At 39.1% G+C, this 26,785-nt stretch overlaps 1 protein-coding gene across 1 annotated transcript in view; it reads left to right on the top strand.

Annotated features, from left to right (window-relative positions):
• Gnat3 (G protein subunit alpha transducin 3) overlaps positions 1–18,724 on the top strand; it is a 50,158-nt gene extending 31,434 nt beyond the window's left edge. The window contains 4 exon segments of the mRNA NM_173139.2: positions 1,680–1,808; positions 14,048–14,177; positions 14,371–14,524; positions 18,042–18,724. Coding sequence (NP_775162.1) covers positions 1,680–1,808; positions 14,048–14,177; positions 14,371–14,524; positions 18,042–18,232 — 604 coding nt within the window. The 3' untranslated portion in view covers positions 18,233–18,724.
• Positions 18,725–26,785: the final 8,061 nt, after the last annotated feature.

The following is a 26,785-nucleotide window of genomic DNA, read 5'->3' as shown; positions in this document are numbered from 1 at the left end:
ATAAGATATACAGGTTTCTAAACTACAGGCCCAGGCAGCCAAATACCAAATTTGCTTATTAAAATCAGGACTTTCGATGAAAATCAGTCAGTTTGCTAAAGCCTCTTCTTTGACTAAAAGAATTTACAAATGCAAAAAAAAATTATTTAAAATGCATGTTGACTGACGCTTTTCATTAAGTGGATTTTATTTCTGTTTTGTAAGTATGAGGTTTTTATTTTTTTTTACTTGTATCAGATTTCATCAATGGAAAATGTACAATGATTCAAGTAATAGTAAAAAAAAATAAAAAATGTGAAATCTGCCAATTCATTCTTGGATGCATTGATATCTCAAGCCAATACCCATTGAAAGGCAAACAGTCTTTGTTAGCATAAAACCCTTATGTTATTCCTGGACACAGTTTGAGCAAAACTTGCTCTTCCAAAAATAAACTGGCTAAATAGGAACTGGATCTACTTTTAAGGGTAAAAGAACTTTGTTTTAAAGTCATTGTGTTAGATCAGGGATTCGCAACCTTCCTAATGCTGTCACCCTTTAGGACAGTTCCACATGTGGTAACCTCCACTATAAAATTATTTTGTGACTACTTCGTAACCGAAATTTCACTATTGTTATGAACCATAGTGTAAAAATCTGATATGCAGGATATCTAACATTTGACCCCCATGAGCGGGTCCTTTGATCTGCCAATGGGGTTGCTACCCACAGAGTGAGAACTGCTGTGTAAGATGCTAATGTACGAGAACTTCTCGATTTCTCTGAACAAATTAAACTTTGCAGGCAATAGCTAACATTTGGTGTGACTGTACCCCCAAAGTTCTATGGAGTGACTCCAAACTTTGAAATGTGTATACAGGCATGGCTCAATTTTGTATTTAAATTTTTCACAGAAATGGCTATATTGCTAAGCTATTAATCGGTAGTGTCAAACACAACAGTAGTAATGAGAACGGTTTTCATCCTTTAGTCTAACAGACTGTGAGCACAGATCCGATCAAGTTTACACTTAACTGTGGCCAAGCTTTAGATACTGCGATCAATAACACAGGAAGAAAATAAACAAAAGGAATAAACAAGCAAATAGTTCACTCTAGTAAGAGTGGGAATCGTGAAAGGGTTAAGGACTATGCCACGCACTGATACAGAGAGGCGTGGCTACAGTACGTAGATGGCTGTAGTGTTCTAAACTAAGTAATCCGTGTAAAAATACTAAAACAGTTAAAGCAGCACTCAGACAATTCAAATTGTTATTCACACTAACCACTGCCTTAAAATGGAAACCGAGTCATTCCCATAACAGAATCTTTGAGGAACTTGTAATAACTGGTGTTGCAAGCATTCCAAGGTAGTATAATGCATAGAAATACATCTACATGGAGAAAGACCCTTCCATTTCTCTATCTAGATGATAGTGACTCCGTCCTACACATTTCTTTCGTAAGTCTAGGGCTTAGAGAAGAGCTCTCCAGGAGCTGTGTATGGACTCCACACTCTGCAGCTCTGACATCTGAGCTGCCAATGCCCGCCGTGAAGATCGGCAGTTAGATATCAAGCAGCAGATAGAGTTTGTTTTCCAATGGCTTTAAACTCTTAAAGTTTATTTGTACTGAATTACGGTGTATTCCAATGTGAACTCAAAAATACAAATACACTCCATTTTGTTTTGTTTCTCTTAGCTACCTTAATGACTTAGATAGACTCACAGCCCCTGGGTATGTGCCAAATGAACAAGACGTTCTACATTCCCGGGTGAAAACCACTGGTATCATTGAAACTCAATTCTCCTTTAAAGACTTGAACTTCAGGTATGTACAACCCTGCCTTCTGAGTGTGGGCGGAGCATGCCTTCAGCTCGGGATTCCGTCATGGAGAAACGCTGTAATCCACAGCCAAATGCAGTGATTGGGATTAGCTGGCTAGACCTCCTTAACTTACATTACCCCACACTTGCTGCCCACCCCACCCCACTCTGACCCTGTCCTTCCTTCTAGGCTGCATTTCTCAAACAAGTGAGAAATTCTGTTTCCTAATTCTTGAAAACGACATTTTACTTTGATTATTTTTTTTTAAAGAAAATATATTTAAATAGCCTTTTAGCAACAGGTGTCAGGGATACAACTTCATTTGCCTGTGCCTGCTTACTTCTCTAGTTGCTTGAAATATTCCTTAAATTTACCTTAACTTAAAATGCAAATAATTAAAATACTCTTATTTGAATATGATGTTATTTAGAAGAATCAGAAGCCGCATTTCAACAGCCTGGTTTTGGTATGGAAATGCGTGTCCTTTTTTTTTTTTTTTGCGTTAAATTCCCATTCAAGAAAACCCTTGAAATAATGCTATCAAATCCTCTTTGTGTTTACTAAGAGATGTAAACCAGAGTGCAGTAAGATAGCATCTCTTGGTTTTTAACAACTTTCATATTTTCCCCTGTGCTAGGGCAATACGTTTGTTCCTATGTATAGAAAGCTTAACACTGTTTTCTATACATTTTGGGGAGAGGAGGATTACTAATAGTAGCAGGTTCTAACTAAATATGTTAGTAATGAAAACATGCTAAAACTACATAAGAAAGAAGGCCAATTGTGAACACAGTAGTGGAAATGTATTCAATTAATAATAATAATAATAATAATAATAATAACCCTAGAGAATAGCAGACATGAATTATTTATAGCCATTATAAGAAAAAATGTAAGTAAATGCTAATCAGTCAGTATCCTCAACTCAGTTTGAGATCACAATTTTGAAAGGCGGACAAGTGTCAAAATTGGTTATTATTAGCTAGCCAAATTATACAGAATATTTTCAAGTGATGTGTAAGTAATGTCTCCTAAATTTGTACTAAATTTCAGACCTGCAAATAGTTAATTTTCTGGAAAATTGGTCAAATATCAAAGCAGGGCAAAGGGCCCCAGAGAATGAAGTCAACACTCCCTGGGCAAACTCCAACAAATTCTCCTCAGTTCTTGCTCAGCTTTTTTGCAGCCGGACGATCTTTGCCCCAGTCTCTGAGGGTTTCCAGATGATCTTTGCCCCAGTTTCTGGAGGTTTCCTTTGGAGCCAAGTCCACAGCTGCTCCCCCTGTCTGCCTCTGCCTTGCCAATGACCTTTTCACATACTCCCCTTTCCTTCTTGCTCTCTTTCTTCTCCTCTAGTTCCTATGGCACAGGCTAGAGCGGCTATGGCCTTGACGCTAGTCATGCCAAATATCCCTTCCTTGGATCTCCAAAAACACAGCAGCAGCAGCTCGACTCTCTCAGCTAGCACACCTACAAAAAAAAAAGTTGGATCAAGATAACAGCTAGCACAGAGTTGGTGTCCTGATGCTGCCTGTCTTACATAAACAATTAGAATTTCCTCAGACCCGAATTATCGGAACCATCCAGCAGTTTTGCTAATTGATGCCAACCCGTTAGTTATCACAAACCTCCCAGGGCTGGCACAACCCACCACACTGACTTTCTGTCTTAACCGGTTCTCTGGCTCTAACATTCCAGGCACAAGAATGTTTGCAATTGCTATACTCTACTGAAGGTGGTTTTGCTTCTTTTAATCATAAAGACTTAAGAAAAAAGTGACACTTGTCCCTCCGTGCCTTGTCCTCCAATCTGTTTCCTGCTATCAGTAGTTCCCTCACTCTTACAGGCAACAGTGTCCTGGCACATGTTTAACCAAGGGCTCTCCAAGGTAGTAGGGCAAATGAATAACGGGGGATTAAAGCTAATTCATGTTATTGATTTCTTAAGTGTAAATACCTCCTCCACCTGCCAGTTTCAAACTGCTAGTGCTGGGTTACCCATGCAAAGTGAGGGGGAAGGTGAAACAAACAGCTATCTCCACTATCCCAGAAGCATTCTGTTTCCTAATTAATACACCAAACTTCCTTCCTCTTTTTCTCCTTGTCACCATAGTTCATAGCTTCCCTGCTAGTTTTTCGTTTCCTCTTTTTGTTCCCATTTCTAGTTTATGAACACTCGACCTTAAAAGTCAGGACCCATATGTGATTTTGACCTACTGCCAGTGCCTCCCAGAGTGGTTAGCCAGAGGAAGCAATGGTCAGCTTTAGCTGAATTCACCAGTCTATCACATGAAGCAGCATGTATACAAAATCATTGCACGTGACATGATAAGCTGGGTGGTGTCATATTTATGTATGATAAAGACTCAAGAAGCAAAAGTTGGCAAAGCGTTTCAACGTAGCACACAGATAAATGCTGAAGTTGCCATCAAGATGTACATAGTCCGTTGTTTACAAGGAGGGTCTCTTTGCATGATGTCATTGATGGGTGTCAGATACATTGGTATGGAAAGCATTCTTTTCTTCCTGAGCAACTATTGTATACAGTTGATAGTCTCTCATAATTCTTTTCAGAGAAAAATGATAGGAGAGAGAAAAACCTACAACTTGTTGAAGAATTTTAATGTCTACTCACATTAATTGATATATAATGATTGGTTAATACATTCTTAAAGTTTAACCATCTTTCTCTCAAGTGCTGCATAGAATAACCCAAGTGTTTAGGTTTTGTAGTACATATAACTTTATGAATTTCAAAATTGAATATAAAAATCGGGTACCTTCTGACTTCAGCAATAGCCCACATGTTAAAATGCAGTGCTACCATTGGTTTATATTTGCATAGCACAAACCGCCCTAAGACTATTTAAAGCTAAAGAGTTAATTTACATTAGTTAATTTAAATACGGAGAGAGAACTCTAGAATTTTAAATAGGAATGAATATCAAATGAAATGTGCTCTCTGCCAAAGTAATGGATCATCTCCCTGCATCCCATAATTGAATGGAAATTATCCTAGAGTTCTTCTCAATCCAGAGTGCCAACTGTCCAGCTGATAGGACAACATATCTGAAGAGTTCTTATCAAAGCAGAGCTTTCTTTTTTAACAGGCATTAGTGTTTTTTCTATTTATTTATTTTTTACTGGATATTTTATGTATTTACATTTCAAATGTTATCCCCCCCATGTCCAATCCTCACTCCCTGCTTCTATGAAGATATTCCCACTCTCACCCACCCACTCCCACCTCAACGCCCTGGCATTCCCCTACACTGGGGAAAGGAGCCTTCACAGGACCAGGGGCTTCTCCTCCTATTCTTGTCAGAAAATGCCATCCTCTGCTACATATATGACTGGAGTCATGAGTCCCTCCATGTGTACTCTTTGGTTGATGGTTTAGTCCCAGGGCACTCTGGAGGATCTGGGTGGTTGATATTGTTGTTCTTCTTATGGGGTTGCTAATCCCTTCAGCTCCTTCAGTCCTTTCTCTAACTCCTCCAGTAGGGTCCTTGTGCTCAGTCTGATGGTTACCTACAAGCGTCCTCATCTGTATCAGTAAGGCTCTGACAGAGCTTCTCAGGAGACAACCATATCTGGCTACTGTCAACAAGTACTTCTTGGCATCAGCAGAGCTTTCTAACTGACAATCTGACCATCTGTTTACAGATGTTCAAGTTGCTAAGTCACTGGAAAATAAAAAAGCAAACCTAAGCCCTTCTGTTGTGGAGTACTTAAGTGACTTAGGAACAAATCCAAACCAAGTTATCCACTGTAAATAAGTCATTTTCCCCTTAAATGTTCCACAATTAAAGTAGAGAGCAGAAAAGACTCTGCCTAAGAGCCAGAAAAGCTGGAAACCTCAACCTAGAGCTTAAAAGTTGTAAATTTGGCATAACTGCTTTCACGAATATTGAGCAGATCTGTGATTTGAAAAAAATGACAGTTTTCCTAAAATATAAAGTGGAATTCTATCCACTGTGCTCATTTCCAAGTATATGAGAAACCAGGCTTATCAGCAGGGCTTCTTGTCTACACAGCAGCTAAATTCCAGTTTACATTTGTCATTCTCTATTAAAACTTCTGTAACATAAACGAATGCATGCCACATGTTTGTTACATATGTGGTCATGATTAATGTTACCAATATATTATGTGACTTGAGTTTTACTATTTGTTTGCTTGGCAGAGCTGGGCATAAAACTTATGCTCTTCAATATACTAGGCAGGTTCCTCTACTGCTGAACTGTTCTTTTAACCCTTAATTTTGAGATAAGTAGCATTAGGCTGGCTTGAACTCATAATGTAATCTATGTTAGCTTCAAACTTGTCAGCCTTCTGACTCTCTCTCCTAAGTGTTCAGATCGTATAGATGTGTCAACATGCATAATCTAGAATTTATTTTAATGACTTCATGATCTTAAATTATAAGGCCGAATTACTGTTTTATGTTTTGTTATTAAATAGTTCTTGTCATACAATATATTCTAATTATTCATCATTTAAAATTATAGTGCACATGATAAATGGCATTCATAATTATGGCAATTTTTGGACTGGGCTCATTTTTGGCTCTAAATCTTTTTGATTATTTTTTAATGTCAAGACTAATTAAGGGATTTAGACATACCTCTGTGCATGCCCCTTGGTGTCAATTAATATTTATTCTTCTCTGTTTTCAAAGCAGGGCTAGGGAAAGAAGTATGCAGATCATTTTACTGTTGTTGTATAATGAGGACACACATTCAGCAATTCAGGTCCTCACATGTAAGTGTCCTAAGTTGTTAAACCAGTATTGATTTAGCCAGAGCCTCCAAAAATCTCATTTAACAAAATAGTTCAAGCAGAATTCCTGCTAGGATTATCATTTGTTCTTTATATGGCCATGGAGGAGACAAGGTTAGCAATGGTGCCTTTTCAGAGACCCACACCTATAGGAGCAGTGATGACATCTACCACAAATGAACTACAGAAGCATCACCAGTGGTTAGCTCTCAGCAATTATGTAATGGTTTTTCAGATATTGTAATGGTCAAAGTATTCGTACTAATTTATTGTCATGTGAAGCATAAGTGCTTTTGTGTGATAAAATATTTAGCCAACTATTTGACAAAAATACATAAAACTCAACAGCCTTCCAACTGATTAAAGAGAACCATAAAGCGCAATTATTTAGTCAGCTGTTTAACCCAGTCATTGAACTCTGGTGACTTGCTCTATGTTAATATCATGGACAATCCAACACATAATCAATATTTGGGTATTACTTAAAAGCCCAGCTTGTTAATTTTTATCCTAATCAATAATTCTTTTAACTTCCAGAATCTTAATTTTATCAACAGGTGTTTGAAAATATTTATAAACCCTTCCCAAAAATTAACTAAACAACCTCCTCCAATATCTAAAATTAGTACTTCAAGCTCCATGTAACATTCTGAAAGTCTCATACAGGGAGCTAAAGCTATGCATGCATGACCATTCCTCTCCGTCTAAACCATCAGGCAGTGACTATAGATATTTTTTGCTTTTTGATTTTTCAGAGAATGATCACAGTGTGTGTGTGTGCGTGTGTGTAAAATTAATATCATATAAAATCAATTATATAAGTAAAACTTTTTATTAGCTTTAGCTTATTTGAAAATTTTACATTAACTTACACCTCTATAAAATAGGCCTCAACTTGAACTTTTATAAGAAGCTTATATTAAATATATATAAAAAATAGGCCACTACAATAACAGAGAAACAAGACCTAACTTTTCATAAAGCTAATGTGACGACCAGGGGAATCAACATAAAAGCAACTCTTTGGACCTTGATCTCTTTTGCTAATGAACATTTCAGTTCAACAGCAGCAGATGGTTTAGAGAAATGTGCAGTGATCTCTGGCCCCTAGCATCTGTTTCATTCTGTACAGAAAACATTCTGTGACTCATGTGAGTCATAAATGGGAACATCATAAACATTCATGCAAAGATGGGCTTTAGAAAACACTTTGTCACGAGGAGCAAAGACTGAGTGACCATTGTCCTCCCTTTCTTGAAAGAAAGCTAAGATCATTAAACATGCTTATTGGTTCACATTCATCTGAATACTATTTTCCTTCAGACACAAAGAACTGTTATCCTGGACAAAGTGATCTATAGCTACTAATTCGTTTTTCGGGGAGAGCTCACAACTCAAATATGGTATTTATGCAAGTGCAAGGTATTGCCACTACTGCTATATCTCTCCACAGAGAAGGACTCTCTCATGCCTGCCGTGAGTTACTGCAAGGTAGCCAGGTTCTCAGAGAAGATCAGAACCTAGCCAGTGAGGTGACTGGGCTTCCATTCTCCTTGATAAGGGTTTAAACCTTTTCGTGGGCTTCAGGTTGGAGTTGAGCCCCTTGAGATCATCGTGGTAATGAATGTGAAGGAACATGTGTATGGAAAATCAGTAAGCGAGAAGGGTGTGAAGTGCCTTTGTGCTCATTCTGGTACACTTATGCCCTGCATAAAATTCCTTTTTAGAACTTTCATATCTTCGTCCTTCTTATTAGCATTTCACTTAGTAATAGAACCTGTGCCAAACATTAAACCAGATAAAACTAATTTGCGAGAAATCATATTACTTTCCCTATCATAAAATACTGGGTCACCTGCAATAGATTAGAGCAGTTTAAAAAAAACTACAATTGAAAGAGAAGGTTTTTACTAAGAATTTAAAGATTAGGAGGCAATTAGATTGAAAATGTGATGTGAGTTAAAGAAGGGCAATTAAGAATAAATCGTGATTGAGTAGAGCATAAAAGCTTGGTAAAAGAGATAAAAGTAAATGCCCCAGCAAATCCAAAGCCCACTAGTGGAGAGAATTTAGCCATCATGTCCTTGACTCCCAATCATGATGTTCTTCCTGTAAAAAGACACACTGTTCTCTCCTCAAAATTCATATCATCTTTTCCTATGATTACACTGTCCTGGGCCCAAGATCACTTAGTTTTCCACTAAGCAGTCATTGGAGAGATGACTAGAGCCCAAGAACAAACTAGAAGTATTGAAGTCCCTATCTGTTCAGATCTGCTGAATGTGAACAAGACTGACAGTTGGACTGGAAAAGCCCACTGTGAATGCTGTCTTAGCCTTGGACTTTCCAGAGCTCCAGTTAATGCACCTTCTAAGGCACAAAATTCCATTCCTTTGATAAGATCCTAGGAGCCAAAGAGTCTAACAAGTGAGGAGCTGGAGAATGTGCATCACATGGAATCCAAAAGGCTACACTATTCCTATGTAAAGATGGGGAGTCACTTAGAGAGAGACAACTAGAGACCACTCCAGTTAGCTCCACATGCTAGAATGAGTTAGCAAGCTTTGATATAATATATAGGTTTATATATGAAAGACTATCACACCAATATTACCTAACATGGAGCCTAAAATACAGTGGTGTCAGAAACTGTTAAATGAATAGCAACCTTGAACAAGTTATTTGAACAAACTAGAAGATAAGAAAAAAACAGCCACCCATTTCTGCTAAGTACCTCTTCCTGGGGCTCTGAGTCAAAGATTCTTCAAATGCTCAAAAGTGTAACATAGTTGGGGTTGGGGCATTTGTGGAATTCTTTTCTTTGCCCCAGAGTTGATGGCTTTGTTAATATTATTCTTACCATTTTGCCTATATTTTCCAACTTGTAGTTAAACTTTAGACCTTTTGAATTTTCCCTTCTTATTAATGGATAAATTTTAGCTTCATTTATCTGTTTTTTCCTGGGTTAATATGGGGCATATTAAATACAAAGTAATATTCTTTTCCTTTAGCCAACCTCTCACTATGTAGATTGTATAGTCTTGAATTTTCTGTGAGTCTCCTCACTCTCCCTCTGGAGTACTGGGATTACAGGCTGGCTTTTATTACAATACCCAAAACATTGTACTTCTGATGGTCTTCGTGAAATTAGTGGATTGACATTTGTTAGGGTAAAGATCATAATCTTCTAAGTCTGTACAGCCCGGATGCATTCACTAATCATCATCTCCATCTCAAATATGATAATATTCCTGTATCTTATGACTTACTTTCAACCTAATCGAAACCCTCTGTCCTCAGTTTAAAGTGACCTTAGTAACACAGTAAACAAATAAACAGGGTCAGTCATCCATACAAATTATTTATTATCTCCTACCCACCCCCAATGACTGCAATATAAAATCTAAGCTTCTTGTGAGTCAGTTTCTCTACAGCCACAAGCAGCTCATTGAGACTCTTTCAATTCTTTGTTTTTGCTGTTTTCTCACGCTTGTACCCAGATGTTTCCCTAGACACCTGCAACAACTCAATTCCTCATATTCTTAGATTTTTGCACCATTGACATTTTTGTAATTACTCATCAGTTCATTGTGGGTTATAACCTTTCCCTACTAGCTACAGTGTACTGGCATTTTTTTGAATATTTAAATATTTAATTACATAATACTATGATCACTTCTTACACTTGTATCTTCTGTCACACAGAAAGATCTTGAAAGCACCAATGTCTTTTTATTTTTATATAAGTTGATTTAAATCAATGTTAGCAGAGAACACAAGCTAATTGTTTGGATAAACCAATAGTAATGAAAACTGTATGGTATTGGTTCACAGACAGGCAGGTAGATCAATGGAATAGAATTGAAGCCAAAAAATGAACCTGCAAACCTATAGTCACTTGATCTTTGACAAAGGAGCTAAAGCCATCCAGTGGAAAAAAAATACAGCATTTCCAACAAATGGTGCTGGTTCAACTATAGGTCACCATGCAGAAGAATGCACATTGATCCATTCTTATCACTGTGTACAAAGCTCAACTCCAAGTGGATCAAGGACCTCCACATAAAACCAGATACACTGGATCTAATAGAAGAAACAGTGGGCAAGAGCCTCGAAAAGAAGGGCACTAGGAAAATTTTCCTGAACAGAACACCAATGGCTTATATTCTCTGAGACCAACAATCAACAAATGGGACCTCACAAAACTGCAAAGCTTCTATAAGGCAAAGGACACTGTCATTAGGACAAATGGCAACCAACAGAATGGGAAATATCTTTACCAATTCTACATCTGACAGAAGGCTAATATCCTATATATACAAAGAACTCAAGAAGTTAGACTCCAGAGAATCAAATAACCCTTTTGCAGCAAACTTTATTGATGGTATTCAAGAGAGTAGGGAGGGCTCCCTAGGCCCCTCCTGTTATTATAGGGTCTGGGATGGAATTATGAGGGAGCTGCTCAGTGTTGGGGGCTGAGTTGGCATGGGGAATCCTCAGCAACTGAGGGCCTCTCTCTTGCTCTCAGAGTCCTTGCCGAGCTGGGTGGTCCAGCGTTTCTTACTCCTTGGAGGCCATGTAGGCCATGAGGTCCACCACCCTGTTGCTGTAGCCGTATTCATTGTCCTACCAGGAAATGAGCTTTACAAAGTTGTCATTGAGAGCAATGCCAACCCCAGCATCAAAGGTGGAAGAGTGGGAGTTGCTGTTAAAGTCACAGGAGACAACGTGGTCCTCCGTGTAGCCCAGGATGCCCTCAGACGCCTGCTTCCCCATCTTTTTGATGTCATCATACTTGGCAGGTTTCTTCAGGCAGCATGTCAGATCCACAACAGATACATTGGGAGTAGGAACACGGAAGGCCATGCCAGCGAGTTTCCCATTCAGCTCTGGGATGATCTTGGCAGCACCAGTGGATGCAGGGATGATGTTCTGGGCTGCCCCACGGCTCTCATGCCACAGCTTTCCAGAGGGGCCATCCACAGTCTTCTGAGTGGCAGTGGTGGCATGGACTGTGGTCATGAGCCTTTCCAAGATGCCAAAGTTGTCATGGATGACCTTGGCCAGGGGTCTGAGCAGTTGGTGGTGCAGGATGCATTGCTGACAATCTTGAGGGAGTTGTCATATTTTTCGAGGTTCACAACCATCACAAACATGGGGGCATCAGCTGAAGGGGCAGAGATGATGACCCTTTTGGCCCCACCGTTCAAGTGAGCCCCAGCCTTCTCCATGGTGGTGAAGACGCCAGTAGACTCCACGACATACTCAGCACCAGCGTCACCCCGTTTGATGTTAGCGGGATATCGCTCTGGAAGATGGTGATGGGCTTCCCATTGATGACGAGCTTCCCATTCTCAGCCTTGACTGTGCTGTTGAACTTGCCATGAGTAGAGTCATACTGGAACATGTAGACCATGTAGTTGAGGTCAATGAAGGAGTTGTTGATGGCAACAATGTCCACTTTGCCAGACACAGAGCAGAAGGCAGCCCTGGTAACCAGGTGCCCAATACGGCCAAATCCGTTCACACTGACCTTCACCATCTTGTCTATGAGATGAGGTTGGCACTGCACGAGAAGATGCGGCTATCTCTGGAACAGGGAGGAGGAGAGAGCCCAAATAACCCTTTTTAAAAATGGACTACAGGGGCTGGGGATTTAGCTCAGTGGTAGAGCGCTTACCTAGGAAGCGCAAGGCCCTGGGTTCGGTCCCCAGCTCCGAAAAAAAGAACCAAAAAAAAAAATGGACTACAGAGCTAAACAAAGAGTTCTCAGCTGAGGAATACTGAATGACTGAGAAGCACCTAAAGAAATGTTGAACATCGTTAGTCATCAGGGAAATGCAAATCAAAACAACCCTGAGATTTCACCTCACGCAAGTCAGAATGGCTAAGATCAAAAACCCAAGTGACAGCAGATGCTGGAGAGGATGTAACAAAAGAACACTCCTCCACTGTTGGTGGGAATGCAAGCTGGTACAACCACTCTGGAAATCAACCAGGAGTTTCTTCAGAATTTGGACATAGCACTACCTGATCACCTGCTTTACCACTTCTGGGCATATACCCAAAAGATGCTCCTACATATAACAGAGACACATGCTCCACTATGTTCATAGCAGCCTTATTTATAATAGCCAGAAGCTGGAAAGAACCCAGATCTCCTTCAACAGGGTAGTGAATATAGAAAGTATGGTACATTTACACAATGGAGTACCACTCAACTATTAAAAACAATGACTTCATGAAATTCTTAGGCAAATAGATGGAACTAGAAAATATCATCCTGAGTGAGGTAACCCAATCACAAAGAACCACACGTGGTATGCACTCACTGATAAGTGGATATTAGCCCAAAGCTCAGAATACCCAAGATACAATTCACAAACCACATAAAGCTCAAGAAGAAGGAAGACCAAAGTGTGGGTGCTTCAGACCTTCTTAGAAGGGAGAACAAAAATACTCATGGGAGGAAATATAGAGACTTAGTGTGGAGCAGAGACTGAAGGACCATCCAGAATCTGCCCCACCTTGAGATGCATTCCATATACAGCCACCAAACTCAGAAAATATTGTGGATAACAAGAAGTGCAGGCTGACAGGAGCCTGATAGAGCTGTCTCCTGAGAGGCTCTGCCAGGGCCTTACAAATACAGAGGTGAATGCTAACAGCCAACCATTGAACTGAGAACCGGGTCCCCAATGGAGGAGTTAGAGAAAGGACTGAAGTAGCTGAAGGGGTTTGCAACTGCATAAGAAGAACACAATATCAACCAACCAGATCCTCCCCCACAACAAGAGCTCCCAGGGATTATACCACCATCCCAAGAGAACACGGGGATGGACATATGGCTCCATCTGCATATGGAGCAAAGGATGAGCTTGTTGGGCATCAATGGGAGGAGAGGCCCTTCACCCTCTCAATGCTTGATGCCCCAGTGTTGGGGAATGTCAGGGCAGGGAGGTAGGAAGGAGTGGGTGGATGGGTGAGGGAACATACTCATAGAAACAGAGGGTGGGGAGGGTTGGAATAGCAGGTTCCTGGAGGGGAAACCTGAAAAAGGGGATAACATTTAAAATACAAATAAAAATGCAATAAAAAAAGAAATGTAAGAAAGTATCAGAGAGAAACATGTCATCAGACTGACACACCCAATCTTCCAGTCTATTTATTTTTGAAAATATGTATGAACTTTATCAAAGTCTTCTAAGACTAGTGTTTTAACTACTTCAAATTGTAAACTGCTTTAAAATTTCCAATTGTTCAAGTTACTGTGAGAATAATTTCACTCAGTCCTGTGTGGAGAGGGAAGAATGAAATTTCACTTTTCCCCCCCTCTAGTCCTTGGTCAACTTAGACTATCCAACAGAAATTTTAAAAAGGCATCAAGTATATTAAAATATGCAGTCAGCACAAACCATTGGACAGAATTTGGAGGAATAATTTTCATTTTATGTTTTAAAGAATGTTTGATGTAGGTGGCCAGAGATCAGAAAGAAAGAAATGGATCCACTGCTTTGAAGGAGTGACGTGCATTATATTTTGTGCAGCCCTAAGTGCCTACGACATGGTACTTGTAGAAGATGAAGAGGTGGTAAGTAAATGAGATGCAGAAGGTGGAGGCAGAGAGCAAGGTAAACCGGACAGTCCTGTCCAGTGACAGTACTGAACTTCCCATCCCAATGTCCACCTTCAAATGTGCGGATTACGTCTACGGCTTGCTTGTGATACCCATGCTCAAACCTTGCAGACAGTAACCCTACATGGTCTTTTTCTTTATACCACAGAACAGAATGCATGAAAGTCTTCACCTCTTCAACAGCATCTGTAATCACAAGTATTTTGCAACCACCTCCATTGTTCTGTTTCTTAACAAGAAAGATCTCTTCCAGGAGAAAGTGACCAAGGTGCACCTCAGCATCTGTTTCCCAGAATACACTGGTAAGATTGTTCAGTTATAGTTAGTAAGCTCTGTAAGCGCGCTCTCTCTCTCTCTCTCTCTCTCTCTCTCTCTGTTTCTCTCTCTATCTCTCTTTCTCTGTCTTTCTTTGTCTCTGTCTCTCTGTCTATCTCTCTGTCTCTCTCTGTCTCTCTGTGTGTGTGTGTGTGTGTGTGTGTGTGTGTGTGTGTGTGTGCTCACGTGTATTTGTTTGTAAGTGTTGATACTGTGTGGATATGTAAACTTGTTTATGGGTGTACACGCAAGCTTGTGTGCATACCTGTATCATTTTAAGAGTGGTACTTGATATCTTTCCTTAATCATTCTCCACTCATTAAAAATCACTGATTTTTAACCTATGTGTGATATTACAAGAAGTTATGAGCACTGCATGTGGAAGTGCCCTTGGATGATGGAAGAGGGCTCTGGATATCCTAAAACTGGAATTGCAGAGACACTTCGTGGGTTCTGTGAACCAAATCTAGCTCCTTTGTAAGAGTAGTAAGTGCTTTTTAATGTCTGAGAAAAATCTCCACAGTCCTCTGACCCAACCTTTATCTTTTGAGACACGGTCCCTCACAGAATTTGAATTTCATTTATACAAGTCAACTGACTGACCAATGAGCTTCATGAATCTTCTTGTCTCCATCCTCTTCCTCACTCCTCCCCGGGGTTTACAGAAGCACATTGCTGGTTTATTTTTATAATATGGGGATCCCACCTCAGGTCCTCTTGCTTGTGTGGCAGGCTCTTTACCAACTGAGCCATCTCCACAGCCCTCCTGTTTGGATCTGAGTGTGACTGCAATTCCCATTGAAAACACTCTTTCAAATAAAGAGGGGCCTTTGCCATGATGTGGAAATTAATGCAAGCCCCAAAGGAACAAACTGGGAAAATGTGAGATGGGCGAGAGTAGTTACTCTGCATGCACATCAAATGACATCACGGGCTGTATTACCTTCTGTATGATAATATCACTGTGGTCACCTTATCTAGGGTTCACAGTGTCACACTGGAGCTAAGGATCTCTTCAGTATCTACAGTATGGCCAGTGAGCAACAGGAATGAATGTGATGACAGAGGCTCTTCTCTTTCATTTCCCAAGGTCCCAGCATTTCGTTCCTGGCCCAGTCAGTCAGTAACTACTGGGGCCATGTCACATGAAGCAGTTGGTTTACCTTTAGAGACTAAGTTTTGCAAGTACTTAGATGTACTGCTGTTAATTAAATTATCTAAGATTAAAATGGTTGAAACTTAAACATAAGTGTATGCGTAATTTGATTCTTTGGGTATTAGATATCGTAAGATCATGACGGTCTGTCAAAGTATGTATTTATGCTCCTTAATCTTTACTTAGAGTGTGTCATTCTGTAATTGCAAACATCATCTATAATGCCTACCCATCTATCATGTGACAAATGCAATCATGAATCTATATTTAATGATGTGGATTAAAAACAGACATAGTCAAGGGATATATATTTAATTAATACAGTCTCTCAGAGCATGTTTTATTCACAGAGACATAGGTACTTTGAGAGTACCGAGATTTTATGTACTTCTTCTGTTTCCCCTCCCATAGGATCCAATTAGTTACATCTTGTATTTATGCAGCGTTCTTGTTGTAATTCATGGAATGATGTTGACACACAATTAACTAAAGTCCACAGTTTAATTAGGTCTTGCTCTCTGTGTCTCATAGTTCTTTGTGTTTTCCTAAACACATGAAATGTAGCCACCTGTTATTAGTCTTTTGTTAAGATAACAAATACCCAAGGTAAATCAGATGATAAAGAGAATGGCAATTTTCTTAATCTCGGTAATTTGGGAAGTTCCAATCTATAGTCAATTGGCCCTTTTCCTTCTAAGTCTGTGGCAAGGGGAGTGTAGTAAAGGAAGCCTGTTAGCTTCCTATCAAGAAGGAAGCAAGAAAGAAAGTTAAGAATCCTACAGTCCCATTTGAAGGCACGCCCTTGGTAGAGGAAAGACTTCCCACCTTTTAGAAGTTTCTATTACTCCAAATGGTGCCAAGGAACAAACCTGTAACAAATAGGACTTTGGGAATCATTCAAATCTAGACTGAAGGATTAGTATACTAAGTATCATATGAAATAGTTCTGTTCTTCTCAGATAACCAAGATTTCACTTATATATGTCCTTACTTTCCCCCTGAACTCCAGAAACTACAAATGTTTCAAAATTACAGTTTCACACAGAATCTCAAACTGCTGGAATTATGTAGAGTCCAGCCTTCCCCAGTGACAGTTGGCATTTCCACTAGCACTAAGTCTAGTTCCTATGATTTTGCATTCTTGTTAGTATTTACTTTCCCAAGTTTTTCATCTGTGTTTTACTTATTTCATTGTATTTGAATTCATTTGTTTATTTATTTGTTTATTTCCTAGCACTGGGCGTTGAACCCGCCGTGGTCTTTGCCTAGGCATATTAGACTCACCTCTGTCTCTGAGCCACCTTCTAACCATTGTTGTGTTGTATGATGCTAATATTTTTTCCTCCTAGAATGTTTCTTCTAGAGATAATAAAGTATGAACGCAAAAATTTTATCTCTATCTTCTATGAGGAAATCTGTAGGCTCCTCAGCCCATATATTCTAGTGTGAAGTCAGTCAGTTAGATAGTGTTAGGCAGCCTGTATCTCTCAGCTTTCCTATGTTATGTCTATCCTTCCCCATCTGATCAGGGTGACATTCTACTAGAGTTTCTCATATATAGAGCCAGGGGCCACCACTCCCTATGCTGTCCACATCTCACTTGAGCTCCTCTGTTCACCCAGCAATCAAGCCAATGAGCTACCTCACCGTTTGTCCTATTTCATTTGTATCCTGTCTCTACTAAATCTCATGCATTTCTGTCTGACCAGATCTTCCAAATGCCAGTCTATTTCCCAACTCCAGTGAGAAGGACCAGGGAGGAGAGTCACGGACCACAATCAGTTGCACCTTCTTGCTTTTATCTGTACCTTTTCTCCTCCCTCTTTGTAAGTCCTTGTTCAACACTCTGCCTGCATCCTAGCCATCTGCCATTGTCTCATTTATCTTAGCTTGTATTAAAGCTTATGCATAACTACACGAACATAACATGCAGTATTAGTGTGAGTGTGTGGGTCATTTTTATCATTCGCCTTCTTATGTCAGCTTTTAATTTTTTTAAAACTTAAATTATAATTACCTCATTTTCCTCTACCCATATCTGAACACCACCTTTCTGCCTCCCAAATTCACAACTTTTTCTTCTTTAATGTGGATACATATGCATCTAAACGAATCAACGTAAACCTCTCAGAAAATCCAGAGAGGCTGGCATAGCATATGACACCATGTAGGTGCTATACAAATGTCTAAAATCTGACCTTGGATACATTGACTTTGAGATTAAGATATGATGTACATAAAGATGCTATGCATCAAATAATAACATACAACTTCTTGGTGCTATTTACAGCACTGTGATATATAAGATGTGGTTGATGTTTACTTCTTTCATTTCTTTGTTCCCTAAGGACCAAATACATTCGAAGATGCAGGGAACTACATCAAGAACCAGTTCCTAGACCTGAACTTAAAAAAAGAAGATAAGGAAATCTATTCTCACATGACCTGCGCTACTGACACACAAAACGTCAAATTCGTGTTTGATGCCGTGACAGATATAATAATAAAAGAGAACCTCAAAGACTGTGGGCTCTTCTGAGCAACCTGTTTGCTACCACTTGTGATGGCTGTAGTCTTTTTAAGACATAAAAAGGTGCTGTGTATTAGCTTGGATAGATATTAACTGATTTAGAAATGTGACTAGCATTATAAAACAAAAAAATTCACACAAAAATGTTACTGTGATATCACGTATATCTGGGTACGGTTTTCTTGGGGAATGGAGGGTAGAGTTGCTGATGTTCTAAATCTGAAATCTGATGTATCTTGGTAACTGTCACAATATACATTCATGCTACTAAAGTTTTTTGGAAGTGAGCTGTAAGTGACCAATTTTTAATCATAGAGTAAACCTCAGAATGTGCTATAACATTGCCCCAGCTAGATTTTGAAAGCATTCAAAGTCATGTCTGTTCTACAGAAACTGTACAAAATGATACAAGGTATAATTTTGGTCATCAGCCTTTCAATTAGGCTGCCACAAGCACACACAGTACATGCTTTTATTGATGGGAAATTGTATGTGTAAAATAAATATATATATAATATTTCTGAGTGGCATGGAATATTATTACAAGTGATACCCCGAGCTTTAGGATGACAAAACTAGACTTTAAGGCTAAAAGGTTTGTTTAATAGAATGTCTTCTGTTTTGTGGATTTATGTAATAGTAGCAAGCACATAGGATAATTTTATATGATGGCTATTGAACTTCTCTATTGAACTGGTCTTTAAATTCTGACTCTTTAAATTGGTGCCTTACAAACTGAAATGTCTTTCTTACTTGAAGACAAAGATGATTGTTTCATTTCCTTTTAAACCTGTCTGCCCTTTTAACTTAAAGCATTTCTGATATCATTCATTGCTCTGCATTTGAGAAAATATATATGTCATATATTTGTTTTATACAGACTTTAAGACTAGTGCATAAAATCAATAATGATTCATAAAAGATAAAATTAGGTATTTTAAACAAGGAAAGAGTAATGCAAAGAAGAAGAAATTAAGCATTTATCAATCTGCAGCTCAGGGGGCACTTGGTTGTACATCAATAGACCTACTGCACTTTCACAAAACACAGAACCACTACACCCAAGAAGAGATTCTTACTAGATTATTGGTATCTTATTCCTCCCCTGATTAAAAACCACAACACCACTTAAAATATGATGGTTTAATTTTAAATTCTTTGGAGGTTACAACTGCTGAAGAGTGTAAGATATCGAGGGCAAAAGTATCCTGAAGAATTATTCAGATCCAATATCTGACAAAGTTTTCTGACAATCAGTAATTATCTGACAAAGAGCCAGCATTTTGATGGATAGAGACAATGCCATAAGATTTCAAGTTAAGAAAGCAAACACTTAATTATGTCTGCTGCTTTTTTTAAATCACTACTCTACTATAGCCTTTCTCTGTAGGTTCATGGAGAATTTTTGAGAAATGAAAAAAAAGTACTACTTGGGATATTAATATTATTGCTGATTTATTTTTATTTTGACTTAACTTTAGTTTTCATTCTCTGAGGAAGAATTTCACATTATCTAATGTGTCTTTCCAAAGTTTTTTGAGCGCATGTATCCCGGGCTTGTCTTGAATTCACCATATAGTCCTCCCTTGTCTAGAACTTCTGTTATCCTGACTCAACTTCTGGTTTTGCTGTTATTACAACAATACTACTCACAATCATGCCCAGAGAGCTTAGACTCTAGAAAAAGAGAGAGAGAGAGAGAGAGAGAGAGAGAGAGAGAGAGAGCAAACTGATACTGATTCTTTACTACAAATCTGTGATCAAACATAATAACAATCTTACACAATATAAACATGGTATTAAAGTATCAATTTTTATTAAGGGGCAGAACATTTAGTAGGGAGAAAACAAAAACTCTTGTTTATTGTCGTAACATTTAAAATCAAATCTATGTTTATAGATGCACACTATTTTTGTGGTTAAAGAAAGAAACTGTCTGAAACTGGGAAAACTGACTAATGCCTGAGAAATTCCCACCAAGAGTAGTAATGTTAAAATGGCTAAAGTTAACACACCTGCTTCCAAAGGGCACCCCATCTTCTAATGGGACATTCAGTTACCTTAAAGTATCTCAAAGAAGTGTCCTGTGCCTTACTGTCTCATATTCAAACACAAGGACAGGCAAACAAACTGAAATGAATGCCACGCAGATGCACATAGCATGACCATAATGATGTGTTCGTCCTGTTACGTGAGGCTTCCATTATTGCAGGGACACATTTCCCATCTGTTTTGCTTTAGACATTTGTCCCCAAGGTTTGCTCAATGCGGACACACTGCACTACCAGAGAAATCTGATAGGGCCTTAACTGGTGGATCACCGTGAGCCACCACAGAGCTTTTCCAGAAGCACGAGTTGGTCAGCAGACAAGACTGCATGCCGGTTCCAAGACTAGAGAGATGTGGAGATTACTCAATGGGCGATGCTACCTCATCTCAAAATATTGTGAGAGGTGGTGACTCTGAGACAAGCGCTTTCTGGAAAGGGAGTGTCCAAATCTGTAGAGTGGAAAACATTGACTCTTAATGAAAGCAATCAAACTGGTGAGAAAAATGTATAGGTAAGTGCCAGTCTTCACACGTCTCATAAAGGGCAACCAAGAGCTTTAAACCTTGAACCTAGTGGCCCCCCACTACTACAAACGTTCTTACCTGTTCCATCACCCCACTTAGCCACAAAATGTCCCCTGAAACACTCATTAATTACTTAAGCCTGACTTCACCTGGCAATATAAACACAAGAAAACTTTTTATTTGTGTGGCTTTATCACTTCTGAATCAGAGGCAGACACAGGCTAAAGTGTATGAGTGCTGAACAGAAACCATTTGTATGATTTATGAGAGAGCTTATGATTCCATCATGTAGACCAATTCTATTTTGAATGGAATGACTATTCACTAAACAGCCCTTTGCACGGATGCCTTTCTGAAGACATTCTTACAAGTGATTCTCCAACCACATGGGGGCACACTTACATTGTGTGTTCTCAAACCAAGTATAGCAGCTCTGCTTTGGATAAGCAATGATATTGATGAAACAGCTATCACAAATGTATAAAGAATCATACTTCATCCTGTCCTTCTAGCTCAATGGTGTGTGCTTGTCTCCTGATAATCACCATAATTTGCAGAAGTCCATAAGTGACAAACTTATTGGAGCATCTCTGTCTCTGTAGAATTGTGCAGATACATATTCCTTGCATGGTCTTATTATGCATTTGGTGCCTTTTAATTGTTTGAATCTGAATGGTGATTAATTTTTATTTCTCCCATTATCCTGTGCTATGTTTCAAATGCTGTTTAGTTCATGGTCTTGAGTGTAAGAAATATAGTCTGATGGCTCAGAACTATGGTGTCGTGTGTTGAAGTCAACTGACTGCTTATTAATACGTTCTTCCGTAAACCATAAATCACGGTAAAATTTCATCATGATGAAAATGGAAGGCATTCTGCTGCTCTGTTTATTTCAGTACCCTCTCTTAGTCATCACTCCAGCACATCAGAGGAGACATTCCCTGTGACACATTTTCTTCCTGACACCGCTGGGCTGACACATTTTTCATTAGTAATGGCTCAGGTTTTCCTTCCGGCCACATTTGTCACACCAGATACTAATAAAAGAGTCACATAAAAGAATATGAGTCCCTGATTTACATCATGGGGACAGTAATGTCCCTCTAATTACTGTGAGCCCTCTATCAGATAAGGAATAATATGAGACTTCCAGCCAAAAAATATTGCTTTATTTCAAAGACGTATTTTCTAAAGTCAATTCAAACTGTCACAAAACAAAACACACATATGTGAATGAAAATTATCAAAGTCTGCTTTGTGGTATATAGTTTAGTTTTCTCTTCTGATGAAGAAAGAATGTCAAATATTTTTTCTACTATGTCATAGTTTTCTACTATGACCAATGGAGAATACTTAAATGTTATCGCATTAGGAATCTTAAACTGGAAAAAAGATTTAGATGGCTGTTCTTAGACTCAGCATAGATTTTCTATGCAGATCCCCCCGTCCAGAGGAAACAGTAATGCCTGCTATGATTCTATTTACAAAATTAATAATTGGCATATCAGGCTAATGAGATAGTTCCAAGATAAAGGCCACTCTCCCCCAAGCCTGAGAACCTGAGCTTGACTCCAAAAACCAATATGGGGTACATTGAGCTAATTCTCAGTGGCCGTTCTTCTATTGTCTCACATAGGCACAGTGGCATACACGTCCCCCACATACAAAGAAACTAACAAAATAAATGTTAAATACCAGAATATTTTATTCCACTTAAATATATGAATGGGTGAGTGTATATTTTTATACACAAAATATAAGATAATTCACTAGCAAAGAAATAATTCCTTACAGGGTCAAGAAATGGCAGCAATCCCCTTAGAGACTTAAACCACCCACTCGAATTATTGGTAACTTTGAAGCAAATATGGGGCTCATCTGTAAATGGCTACTTTCTCTTAACACATTAAGCGAATGTGTTAAGAACACATTCTATCGTGATACATGTAGAAGTGCATGCAGCACAAAACTAGCCTGGATAATGCATGCTTAGGTGAATTTCCCTTTCTTTTTTTCTTTCTCTTGGTGGGTCTGACCATGGCTTAGTGCATGCAAGGCAAGCGGCTTCACTGAGATGCAGCCCAGTCTGAATGACACTTTAATATTATCACATTTAAGTGGACAATAAACCAACAGTGATTCATAGTCTGATTAATAGTATATTAGATTTTCTTTTAAAACTCTTACATTTTAAAATACTGTCATAAAAGAATTTTTACTCTAATATATCAGAATATTTCATGTTTATGAAAATTTAAGTGAAAAACAAAGCTCTTGAAGCATTTTAATGAATTTTTTAATATCAAAATGCTAAGTGAATATCTATGCTGTCCTAATAAGAGCATACAGAAGTCGGGTATTATTTTATACATTTAATTTATGCTTTGATGTCTGAATATTATTATCACTTATATTTATCATAAAATTATGTGTATATATGTTTTCCTTATGTGTATGTATGTTAGTATGTAACAAAAACTCATCTCAAAAGTATTGCTCTCTCCTATTCTTTCTTGAAGCATAACCTCACCAGGCCTAATGAAATGATCTTAATTTCTCCCTATGAATAAATAGCAAGCTATGTCACAGAACAAGGCCAGGGCATTACCTCACACTTCAGGAAAAAATCTAAGCCACCCAAAGCCTGCATAGCTAAAGAAGTCATGTGTATTCTTCAAATGAGTGAAACCTACAGTTTTATTAGTCCTTCTTAAACTCGCACATTCCAGCTAAAGTGATTGTGAGCTGTACTTGGCTGTGCACTATTTCCAGGATTTCATTAATGAATTATGCATTAGGACTATTGTGAGACAGATTCAACGATTTCTGCCATTCAGGCACTCAGTTGGTGATGAATTGCAGTCACCTTGCAATCTATTAAACGCACACAGAGCAAGAACGATGGAACACAACTTCCTCATAGTCACATAATTGTCTACAGGATGTAGCTGGGAGATCAACCTGTCAAAAGCAGCATTTTTACTCTGAAAGTTTCTTTTCTTCCTTTTCTTTTCTTTTCTGCCGAGAGTTTTATTCCAGAAGAGATCTACCTTCAAACTCCACCTATGCAGAGGCTCAGCAAATGTCTGTTTGTGTTTCCTTGGTGATCAATGGCTACAACATGCCCCCTGAGCCCCCTACATTTTACAAGCATCCCAAGCAGAGGAGACTGAAATATTTAATATCCACATGCTATTGGTGACATTAATCTTGGATTGTCCAACAACTTGGGATGGGAGAGGTGAGTTGGAAACATGCTGTAGCTTTAAATTCGTTCATCATTTAACTCATGTAAGGTCCTTACTTGTTATTATTCCAACAGTGTTCCCAAAAAACAAGGGAGGCACAGCTTAGCAAGAACTATGCCATGATAGAGTGCTTGTTTTGATACACAGTTTGTATGAGTAGAATATGAGAAGCCATACCAACTGGACTCAATGAGTATTATTTATTTTTTATCACCTGGCTCTATGTGAGATTTATAATTTAAAGGGAGTACTTCCCGACTAGAAAAGTAATTTCTCCCTTTCAAATGCTGCTGTGTGAAGCTAAAACAGACAATTAAATACACTAATTGCCTTGACCTTGTGTTAGCTGACTATGGAGCTTTGGCGGTGAAGTCTTAAATTCTGCTGTATGCATACCTTTCAAACACGAACAACTATGATAGTGCATGGGAATACTGGGAATGTCTAGATATACTGGGTAAACAGCTACCAAGCAAAGTGGCATAAAACGTAGCATGCACTTGTGCTGCTCGCTGTGGGATAGAAGTTTATACTATTCTACCGTCATGGCAGAGGACCTTGGCAAAGAAAGAGCCAAAGGAAGTACAGGGAAAGCACGCCCAGTTTGAAAACCTGGACAACTCTCTGAAGCTAGTACGGTTATGGACTTTGAAGGAGAGCCTATACCTGTCTCTTTACCAGCCCAGCACAATCCTTAACTGCCCAGTCAGCATTTGTCCTTCTCCTCAAGGGTAAGCACAGTCCTCACAAGGCATCAAGGAACTTTTCTTTGCAGCAGATGGAGACCATTATAAAAGCCATGGCCGATTAAAATCAGAGTTGGGACACGGAGTCCTAACTGTTACATCTCTAACACAGCTCCTGCACTTAAGGCTCAGGTGTCATCACAGAAAAGACGGCAAAGGATTGTCAGAGCCAAAGGAGCATGGAGTTTGCTGTGAGATTTTTGTCGGCTAGAAACGTCAGGAGTTTGAAGTCTCCTAAACTGAACCTGAATAAGGATGCCAGCAGTCAGCATGGTAATGTAGTTAGAGAGAAGCTCATGAGGCCTCAACCCTACACAGAGACATATATGTGAGCAAGGATGGTAGAGTGTAGGCGAAACAGTCTTCTCTAGAGACGAGCACACCATCTGGTTATCCAATACCAAGTGGTCAGCCTTGAAAACACACCTTCAGGTAATTTTACATGGACTGAAAGGTTTTATTTCTTTTATTTCAGAATACACACACAGAGAGAGAGAGAGTGAGAGAGAGAGAGAGAGAGAGAGAGAGAGAGAGAGAGAAACAGAGGGGGAGAGAGGGAGAGGGAGAGGAGAGGGAGGGAGAGAGGGAGAGGGAGAGGAGAGGGAGGGGGAGAGGGAGAGGGAGAGGAGAGGGAGGGGGAGAGGGAGAGGGCATACATGAAATGCAAAAACAAAGAAAGGAGTCTATTTATTTGAAAGAGAGGCAAAGGATGTGTGTGTGTGCGTTGATACATGGGATGGTTTGGAAGGAAAAACGGGAAATGAGAAATTATATAATTACCATCTCAAAATTTTTAAAAATATATTTAAAGGGGGAAGGGGCTTTGCGAGTGAAACCTTTGTGCACACCTAGCAGTTAAAAAGAGTAGTGGGAGGGAATGGGGGGGAGGGGGGAGGTCAGAGGAGAAGAGGTTGTGTGGGGGAGGAGAGACGTACAGAGAGGGAACAAAGAAGAAGGGAGGATGGAAGACAGAGATAATGTGGGAAAAGGGAAGAGAGGGAAAAGGAGAGGAAAGGAGGGAAGGAGGGAAGAAATGGGATGAGGTGGGCGGGAAGAAGTGGAGGAACGAAAGGGGGGGTGCAGCAAGGAAGGAGGTTAGTTCTGAGGAGTTTCTTGTCTTCTGCCATGTGAGGAATGCAAAGTGGCCACTCATGAGCACAGCATGAACCAAAAGGTGCCTTGATCTTGGAAAAATCCAAGCAACAGTCCAAAGAAAAGAGCTTCATAAATAGTAAGATATAAACTTCTATTTTTTATCAGCCAGCCTGCATATAATATTCTATTATCCTGCATTATCTAAGACGGGGATTTAATTTCATTAAATAAGTTATTAGTGTACAAGATTTAATACAATTAAATCTATTCCTATGATGCAGGGTGTCTTTGAGAGGGAAACACAGTATACAGTTTCAGCAGAACGTGTGATTATTCTGTTAGCATTTTATAAAAACATGCCTGAGGAAAAATGGAAGATACATTTATCACAGCGACATCATTGAATGGACTCTGTAATCGGTTTTTATTTGGGGTGCAGGAGCTGCGAACATTTTTGCTCTTTATTAGTTTTCAGTCGTGTTCAGCACAAAGTGATGATTTCATAAGCCAAATATCAAGGAAACAAAAGCATTACTTGTACTATTTTAAAGAGACCACATGCATGTAAACTTAATGTCTCACAGTGGGAGGCAGTTTTGATGATTGAGAAGGTTCAGTTCCCAGCAGAGGGAGCACTATTAAGGCCTCACAGTTTCTCTGTGTATGGTGGTTTGCACCTGGAACCAACACCCAATTGAGCATTGCTACTATAGAAAAGGATTTTGAGAAGCACTTTCCTTAAAACAAATAAAATCAATAACTTAGAAGAAGAACACATTGGCATTCCCTAGGGACGAAGTGTTCATCCTGACTCTACGTGATAAGCTAAGCATGAAACAAAGATGACACTTTGAGTAATAAAGCAGAAAGTGGCCGTGTTTAAAACACCAAACTGTATT

The sequence above is a fragment of the Rattus norvegicus genome, chromosome 4 (assembly GCF_021556685.1).
Source record: "Rattus norvegicus strain SHRSP/BbbUtx chromosome 4, alternate assembly SHRSP_T2T, whole genome shotgun sequence".
NCBI classification, from domain to species: Eukaryota; Metazoa; Chordata; class Mammalia; order Rodentia; family Muridae; genus Rattus; species Rattus norvegicus.
This window is presented reverse-complemented; position numbering and strand designations above follow the sequence as displayed.